A 9,508-nucleotide genomic window follows, 5' to 3' on the forward strand; every position below is an offset into this window, starting at 1 on the left:
CTTAGGGGGAAAAAAAAAAAAAAAAAAAAAAAAAAGGAGGCATGATTCAATAACTGCTATTAAACAATTGAAGAAAAGAAAAATGCATAACTTTTCCAAACATTAATTTTAAACATTAATTTTAAACATAATCACAGAATTAAAGCCAACTGCCAGTTCCCCCAGTCAGTCCTGGGGACTGGCATGGTAAAAACAGAATAAACCAAATACTAAAACCAAACAAAAACCCCAAACACTACCTTCCAGACTCGTTCCGTTACCATCCATCTCCTCCCACTCTGCAACCAGTCTTGCATCTTCTGTGCAGTAACAGTGATGGGAGATTTCATCAATATTTCTTCACTCCAGTTGTAACATATGCTGTATCCCACAAAACATACGGGCGCCCTTGTGGCACCTGGTGCAAGGGCTTGTTCAGAGCCCCAGTTAAGACTCGTATTTGTTGTAAATTGTAAACAAAGAAATGCAAGACAAATTGACACAAGAGGACTACATTTTTTAAAGAAAGAGACAGTAACTGTGCATCACTTGACTTATGTTAAACTGCCTCTGTACACATTGCTAATTTAAAGGAAATGCAAGGTAACTTAGCCTAACTTTTCATAAGTTCTGAGCTAATTAAATCACTTTCCCTCATATTTTGTGTAAAATAAAATTCATGTGTTTAAAAATAAACACATGAATTGCTGAGAATCTTATTTTTTTCCTTCAACTCTAGGTGCTAAAGGATTCTTTCATTGGCAATTCCAAGACGTGTATGATAGCCAACGTATCACCTAGCCATGTAGCTACAGAGCATACCCTGAACACTTTACGATATGCTGACAGGTAGGTGATGAAGCTCAATCTTGCCAAGGTGAAAAACACAAAGAGAAAAGTAATGTATGATGTTTGTGATTACATTTTATTTTGGTGGCATTGGAAATGTTGTTTGAGGCAAGAAATGCAATTTTCACAATGCAAATAAAATCCTTACCTGTTCCAACTCTGGGTCTTGTAAATCCTTTCTGATGACAGCTTTTAGTGATGAAAATATCACTGTGCTCCCTGTAACTGCAGGATTACTAACCTCAGCAATCGAAAGTTTTGTTTTAGTTTTGTATTGTAGTTCTGCCTAGGATGTGTGCAAGTCCTTCACCCTCCCTCCTACACAGGAGGCGGTAAATTCCAAGCTGTGCAATGCTGGGGTTAAGAGGACAAGAGATGCTTAAGGGGAAGAGGAAAAAGGAAACAGTTGAGGGGACACGGTGATACCAGTTAAGCAGCTCTTCACAGTTGCAGTGATGAGTCTGATCCAGGAGCACTGTAGCCCTGTACATATATCACCTGAGCTAACTAGCCCCACTGCAACTACTCCAAAAGCCCTAGTTTGTGTCCTGTGGGACTCTATGATATGCTGTGGAGTGTACTAGCTTGTCTTGAGCTGGCACTGTGCCATGCTGTGTTACAAAGTGTGGAAATGCAACCCCCTTCCACTGAAACAGAGGCCGCCTTCATTCGTTTGACCTGTTACGCACTGTTCAAGGAAGCACTTCAAAATACTGCTATAGACCTTTCCAGAAGTTCAGGCATTTTGGTGGAGGGGTTTTGATGCCTGTGTGGATCACTGACAATTAAAACAGAAATCATGACATTGAATTCAGTGTTTAGCCTTAATATGTGAAAGCATTAGTTTGTTCTGAAGACACTTATTTATTTGAGAGCATGACATCTTCTAAAGCCAGCCTCATTTACAGGGTCAAAGAGCTGAAGAAAGGGATTAAATGTTCTACCCCTGTCACAAGCAGACGTCGGGCAGCTGGAAATGTATCTCCAAAACGTGTCCAAAACTCTCCCTCTTTGCCACCTGGGGAAAAGAGTTCTCCAAAGAAAGTGAAGCTAGGCCTCCAGCATCCCTCAAATGCTACAAAAACAAAGGCATGTCCTGCAGCACTCCAGCCACCGAGTGTCCCTTTTACCTCTACCCCCAGGGGAATCAACAAAGGACATGGCTGCAAAGGAAATCCCAGCTCACCGTGGTTCCACCACGCTAGCCCAGTTAAGGGCGTCCTACGGATAGCACATCCCCTGAAGAAGAAAACTGATGATCTGTCCCCCCACTCTGAAAAGAACCCCACTGCGAAGGATTTCATCACCAAAAATGCTGCCATGGCAGAAACAAAAGAGAGTGGCCAGAGAAACAAGTATATGCAAGACAGACCACCTGTCCAGTGCCTGAAAGTCCAGACAGTGCAACCTGTTCAGAAGCAGCTTGTTTCTAGAGATGATTTTTCCTTTGGAGATGGAAATCTGCCTTCTGACAGCAGACAGGAATGGGGAAGCACCTTTGCTAAACAATGTGTTGAAACCTGGACAAATCTGCCTCCGTTTCAGAAGGAAAGGGAAGAGCATTTACGTCTTTATCACCAGCAGTTTCAGCAGCCACCTATTCTACAGCAAAAATTGAACTATCAACCTCTTGAGAGGTTTTTAACGCAATACAAGCCTCAGGAGATTCAAGTGAAGCAGGAGCTGAGCCTTACTCCCACAGAAGTACAGAGCAAAGAGGGGATGCAGCTGGAAGATCTGGATGACAGTGATTTCAGTGAAGATTCTTTCTCACCTGTCTGTAGTCAAAAGAGCGTGAAAAGAAGAAACACCAACAAATGCAGTCAGCATTCATTTTTCCTTCATCAAAGAGAACATGGAACTGAAGAAGAGCAAAAAGGCCAAAAGCGACAGGATTTGTTTTTTAAATATGCAATACCCATGCAAGAACATGAACTAGATGACAGCTGGGGTTGTAGTGAGGGCAGCCCAAAGACAGAGGAATCCATTAAAAATGCAGGCTGCAGCAAAACTCCATCAGACTGGAGCTATGACTTAACTATTGAGTCCTCGCCAAGCAATACTGCAGAAAAACCTTACTGCCTGCAGGAAGATCCTGCTTGTAACTGGAAAAATGGCAACGATTTCCTAGGAGATCACAAACAGTACAAATCCAAACACAGATGTCTTGTTTACTCCAGTGAAACCACCTTAACTCCAGAAATGGATGCTTCAAACCCATATGTTTCTCCTGTATTGAAATCGGGAACTCCAGAGTGCAAAGCGATTGACCTCCAGCATGAAGAGAAGGAAGAATCCACTTTGGATAGACAGGCTGCCGTTGCAGGAGACGTAAAATGGAAAGCTCGAAAAAATGGAGTTAACCATTGTGGATCTTCCAGTTGTTCCTCAGGATTCACTTCTGAGCTAATGGCCCCTCTCACGGTATCCCTTCTTGACTACGAGGAAACAACTGATACAGAGAAAGTGTCTTCTAACCAAGAGAAGTCCCCCCGTGTGAAGCAGATGTCGGACAGGAACATACATGGCTCCCAGAAAAGGTTTGAGGAAGAGGGCTGGCAGTGTACGAGAAGCAGAGCTCTGACGGACAGCATGCTGGAACTGGGGGAGCAAATGCGTCGTGGTGGAAGACATTGTGCCCTGCTGCGTTCCCCACAAACAGGGGACAAGTGGCTTTCACCCGCCTGCTGTGATGTGAAGGCAAGCTGCTGCCTTCTGGGCTCAGGTTCATCAAAACAAGGAGTCGTTCACAGTTTATTTGTTGGACGTGACCTGACAGAAACATCCACAGCTGAATCCATGGGCTCCAGGGGAGAGAAAGAGGGTGGTTTCTTTCTTAGTAACTCAACGTGCAAAGACTACTCAGGTGGCAGACAGTGTGATGCTGATGTTAAAGATAGTACTGGTAATTCCAGAAAATCTAACTCAAATCAAGGACACAGTGTTGAGCCCATGGCTCAGGAAATAAATGCTGATATACCTGAAAAAAGCTATTTTTCAGATGCATCGTGCTTTCTCAGTGTGGGAAATGTAGATTACGCAGTCCAGTCCCCCTCTCAAGAAAGCAGCCTGCTGTTGCAGCCCAAGTCCGGACTGAGGAATGAGGGCTTCAGCCATTCTGAAGACCCAGCCAAGTCATCGTTAAGCAATGAGGAAATAGCGTTGCTAAAAAACAAGTTAATGCAGAGTATTTTCACACAAGAGACTTTTGCTGTGGATTCAGGATCTGCAACCAAAGATAAGCCATTAGCAAGTGCAAAGAGCCCCTCCGGCATGTCCAACAGCAGGCCTCCGAGTGCTACATCAGAGATGGGAAAATGGCAGAGGGAAGCCCTAGAAAAGGCACAGTAAGTCTTGCTCGTCACTGAAGTTTGTCATGAAGCCTAGAGATTCTAGACACGAGATACGTTTGCCTTTATTTGTATATCATACTCATATGCACTTTAAAAACTGATGGGAAATCAATCTATGAAATAATTATTTAATAAAATTAATGATAATTTATAGTCATTATCTTACATGATTGCCTGTAATTTAGTGATATTTTAAAATCTCACAGGAAGCCAATTATTCTATTAGAGCTTCCTAGGGTAATGCTAGAGGAATGAATATTATAATACAAACTGCAGTTCTCAGTAACTAATTGGCTTCCTATAAGCTGTGAAGTACCTAAAACATATCAAAACCTCCCATCAAGAAGCAGGTGATAGCTGTTCCATCCCTATGGAAAGAAAACCAGCTAGAGCGGCTGGGCAGTCACTGAAGATGTAGGTGCAAAGCTTCAAAGTACTATGAGCTGCCACTGTCAGCTCCCAAGGACTGGACTGCATTCACGTGACTGAAAATGTGTTGTTGGTCAGAGAAACTTGCTCAGAGGAATGAACAGCAGCACTGCCTTCCCGCTCTGCCTGTTTTTCACCAAAATGGCTTACAATCTCATGGTTGTAAGCCATTTCACCAACTAATTAGACAATTTTTTTGCTCCTAGATTTCCCTGTGGTAAAAAGCAGTATGTGCCCCTGTGCTGCCTATGCTAACGAGAGGCTGTGGTCACTCCTCTCTCAGCAACCCTCAGTCATCAAGGTCGTCTTTAACCCCAAACCAGTGCAGTCCACTGCACTTCAAGGAGCACTGGTGTGCACTTGCTGAATGCCATGGACCACAGGACAGCAAGGCTTCTTCTGGGGTATTCCTCCTTCTTAAAGGTTTATTGAGGCCAACAGTAATTATAGGTAGCGCAGCAGGCTGTGTAACCAGTGGTATATTTTTGCGTTCATCAGACAGGCTGTAATTCGGGCCCATCGGCAGCAGCTGGATGAAATGGCATCCTTGTGCTTCAAGGAAGAGTGCTTGATAAATCAGATGTCAGCAACGGTAAGTGTTGCAGATGATGATTTCCGTGCCCATTGAACCTGCATAAATTAATCTTAGAGATTATTAACTTGAATTAGTGATGTGACATTCCTCATCAGCTCTTCCTCTCATTCTCTGATGCCTCCCTAAGTCCTAGTCAACTCATTTTCAGTACCTGTTGTGTCTTTCCCAGTCTCCACACTGCCAGGTCCTTGGGGGAGAAGGAGACTGATGGGCCAACTCTGAACCGCTTGTCTCTGATAAACAGCTTTCTCTTATCTTGAGTCATGGGTACCAGACTGTACCAAACAGGGTGTCTTTCCATGTGACGTTTTTCTCCTTACAGGCTGGAGCAAGTAAGTCAATACCATGGAAAACAGCACACCCCTAAAGCATGACACTGGGATGTGGCAGTTGGTGGCATAGCGCCATGTTGCCTCTTCCTTCTGGAAGTCCCTTGCCTATCACACTGCAGGTGTGCCAACACCTGGCCCCACTCAGTCCAGTGCCCTAACCACTGTGACTTGTGCCCTCATAGGCTCTTGACTTTTGTCACTCAAGTGTTTCTTGGCTTATCGTTGTCTTGGATGTCAGTAGTGTAGGCTAGACCTAAAGACTGGCACCTGCATGGCCCCACTGCTAGCCAGGCAATCCCAGTTCTCTGTTTCTCCTGCATCCAGATAGATGCATGTCACAGCTGTGTGAGAAGTCTCATCTCTCACCCAGACTGTTAACACTTCCCTGTGAGAACCTCCTGCCTTCCCAGTTCCCTCATCTTATCAATAAAGCCAAGCTCCATTACTGCATTACATTATCAAACCATTTTAATTCCTATCACAGTTCAGATCTGAAGTACAGCTACAGGGACTTTTGCCTCAAGGATTTCAGAATGGAGCCACCATGTGGCTTATTCGCTGTGATTTCCAGTCGCATGTGATGTGTTACCAGATAACATATAGAAGTTCACAAAGCAGCCCAAGAGCCATAAACTGTATTAGTTTTGTGGCAGAGAATGCAGTGGTACAAAGCAATCTCTTTTTCTTTTTTTTTTTTTTTTAAGTCTTTTGAGATTGCTCTTCCTAAGTCTGTTGGTCATTGGACACCAGCCCTCCCCCATTTATTTGCCCCTTGCAGCAAGCAATCATTTTCTGGCTAGCAGAATTACAACAAGCTTGCCAGGTCTCCCAGCAGTGTGTGAATAACTTATATTATATCCTGTAGTGTCATTTCACAGCGTGACCTTTCTTTGGGCAATGACATCAGCTTAGACTTCCCATATCAGTTTCTCTCCTTCCACTTTCAGATGGTTGCAACTTCTCCAGCCTTGAAACTTTTGGCCGCAGGAGAGACTCCTGCCAAGACGAGCCACATACTGAACCAAGCAGTATTTAAAGTGCTTAAGAAAAATATGCCATGGCAGCTGGGCTGGTCTTCATTGCAATCCTGATGTCCCTGCAAGACAAAGATACAGTGCACGAGATAGCTGGAGTCCTGCCAAATAAGCTTTTGAATGATTGATTTTCATGCGGTGGCAGTTGAAGTCCCTAGCCCTGAGGATGCTGACACCTTGCAGCACCTTAGACACTGACCTGTGAACAGAGGCACCAAACTCTGCTCTCATCTGGAGAGCAGAGCAAGTCTGAGTGCTCCCTTATTAATACAAGCCAGGCTTAAAAATTAACTGCCTCCATTTCAGTTTTAATCACAGTTTCATATCACTTTTTATCCGTGTGGCAGGTTGCTATGGAAGGTAGAGTTCCCCCTTGGCTGAGGCTATATACACTGCTGATATTTCTCATGTCAGATCTAGCAGACGTGTAGCCATGCTGGAGTTGGACTGGCCCGGTGACCTGATGTGAAATAATCCCTTCTGTCTCCCAAGAATGGGCTATTATGTCTGATCAATGAGTGGCCCAACTCACCATTTATTTTCATGATTGCTAGATCCAGCATGAGAGGTGTCAGGAACAGAGTTCAGTGCATGGTAAAACTGCACGTCAGATGACCAATCCCTATACCAAACCTTTGAAAAGCTAACCTGTGTAGAAGGGTGATAACAGGTGCTTTATATATTTTTAAACCATTGTATTAGCTGTAATTTCACCAACAGATAAAACTACCAGAGTAAGTTAACCTCGGCATTTAGAGGCATTGACCTTTCTCTGTGATGGTCAGGGCTTTAATAAGGAAACACTGATTTAATCTATTACACTGCAGAATGGAAAACATGCTTTTATGTACTGCTGCAGTGCATAAAATATGCTGATTTTCTCCAACCTGCTCCTACTTTTGTTCCCTAAACTTTCTTGTTTCCTTCCTCACCAGGATTTTCAGAATTTCGTGACCAAGCTGGATGAAGTCTTGGTACTGAAGTCGAAGTGTATCCAAACAATGCGAGCCCAGCTTCAGCTCTATTTAGCCTCTCCTGGCACTGACATGTCCCTGCAAGCACCTCCACCAGTTTAGACCTTCTTTGCTTACACGTGCACAAGAACAGCTACGGAAACAGCCAGCCGGTGTTTCACCACACTTGCTGCTGCAGATGTGGGTGGGTAGGGGATAGCTTTTGGTTTGATGTTTGTGATTAGTGTGTATTTTAGATAAGGATGGAGAGAATTCCGAGTAAATGAGAGATGACTACTTGGCACCACAAGCTTTGTATTTCCTTAATACCAGTAAGCCATATTCTTAAGAATAACAATTCAGCAGCCTTTAAATATCTCACAAAGCAGCAGGCAGTCCTGTCTGCAGTATTCATAGCAGCTTCACATGCTAAAGGCACTTCTGTGCTGCCAAGAAAATGAGGGGGAAAGAAAAAACACTTTGAAGCCAGACACAGGCCTGAACAGAAGTGCTCCAAAGCTATCCAGAAAAGTGTTTGCAAACAGAAGCGAGAAAAGACAGAGGAGCCACTGTTTGTTAAGTACACTAACGTAACTAGACCATAAATAAATGGAAGTCAAGGCAGGGCAAGAAGTGCTGTCACCTGCAGAAGAAGGAAGGCTATTGTCACATTTGTTCTTTGCTTGGGGCGAAGGCTCCAAAGCTCCCGAAAGAGGTAGCTTGAGTCATGGGCAATGAGTGGTTAGTAGGGACTTTGTACCAAAGGTTTATCTGGCATGTTAATAGGCATGTGGGTTTCATACTGCTGCCAACAGCGAGAGGCCAACAGCTTACCTGCTACAATGTCCGATCTCTGCACTATGGCACAGCTGTAGAGTGCTCATCGTCCAGGTTGACAGAATTCATTTTTCACATCAAAAGAGGGTCTGGTTAGAGGCAGGGCGATTTCAGAAGCTGCTAACAGTGCTGTTATGTGAAGCTGGTATTTGAATCAACAACTACAGAATGATCAGCTGGAGCCCTGCAAAAGCTCTGCTGCTGTATGCATCGCATCTGAACCACAAAAAAAGTCCACTTGCTGAAGCCACAAGTGACCTTGAAACATGCTCAGCTGACAACATGCTGTGCAAGCGCTCCCACTCCAAAATTAGGGCTGTCGCAGCACGTTCGGCCATCTCACTGTCTCCTCAGTAATGCTTGTAGTAGCTCAGTCAAAGCCTGCTCAGTAGCCAGAAATGCCAAGGGTAAGGGAACACCCTAAGGTCTGACCAACTGTGAATTTTACTGCCTGCTTCTACAGCTACCCCGAGGAGCCCAGGTTTGGCGGAGCAGCAATACAGTAATCACAGTGACACTCAGTTATCTGGGTTGCATATTTGGTGCAAACACTCCCAAGAATGTCACACAGTGTAGCCTTGGGGAACAGAAGTGCAAGGGGAGGGCTCCTAACAGAAGCCCTACAGCAGTGCCCTGACTGTTGCGGTATTTTTTTTAGCACTGGTTAGTCTCCTCATCTTGCAGTTGAGGCTGGATTACTCTGTGGAGCAGAGTCCCTCCAGGGTCTGAGTTTATGGCTCGAGATGGTTCCCGTGTCCAGGTTACAGGCCAGCGGCAAGTCACACCTGAACCCAGGTCTCCCAGCCCCCTTTTCAGAGGCCTTCCTCGCCCAGAGAAATGAGGCTTCCAGGAGCAAGTGTCAGTGGCGTTTTGGGATTTGTGCACAGCGCAGAGCAGGTGTGCATGACAGCCACCAGAGAGCTATAAAGCAGTGGGACACTCAGCGTCTTGTTAAACCCATGGAGGGAAGAGCAGACATTAAACCAAGCTCCCCTTTGAAACAAGTAACTCTTAGAAAGCCTCCCTCCACCTCCTGGGGCCAGGGAGAGCTTTCCTGTCTGTAAGGTGAGGAGAACACGTGGCAGCTGGGTAGCCTGTGCACCTTCTGAAAGCACAAATGGATGTGAGCACTTACAGTAGTTTCCCC

The 9,508-nt window shown here is 44.8% G+C and overlaps 1 protein-coding gene across 1 annotated transcript in view; it reads left to right on the forward strand.

Annotated features, from left to right (window-relative positions):
* The window catches only part of KIF24 (kinesin family member 24), a 25,407-nt gene extending 17,760 nt beyond the window's left edge, over positions 1 to 7,647 (forward strand). Inside the window, exons 9-12 of the mRNA XM_009275119.1 lie at positions 719 to 828; positions 1,737 to 4,175; positions 5,109 to 5,202; positions 7,507 to 7,647. Of these exons, the coding sequence (XP_009273394.1) occupies positions 719 to 828; positions 1,737 to 4,175; positions 5,109 to 5,202; positions 7,507 to 7,647 (2,784 nt within the window). The remainder of the gene's footprint in view (positions 1 to 718; positions 829 to 1,736; positions 4,176 to 5,108; positions 5,203 to 7,506) is intronic.
* The last annotated feature ends 1,861 nt before the right edge of the window (positions 7,648 to 9,508 follow it).

Source organism: Aptenodytes forsteri, unplaced genomic scaffold (genome assembly GCF_000699145.1).
Source record: "Aptenodytes forsteri isolate BGI_AS27 unplaced genomic scaffold, ASM69914v1 Scaffold266, whole genome shotgun sequence".
In the NCBI taxonomy this organism is placed as follows: Eukaryota; Metazoa; Chordata; class Aves; order Sphenisciformes; family Spheniscidae; genus Aptenodytes; species Aptenodytes forsteri.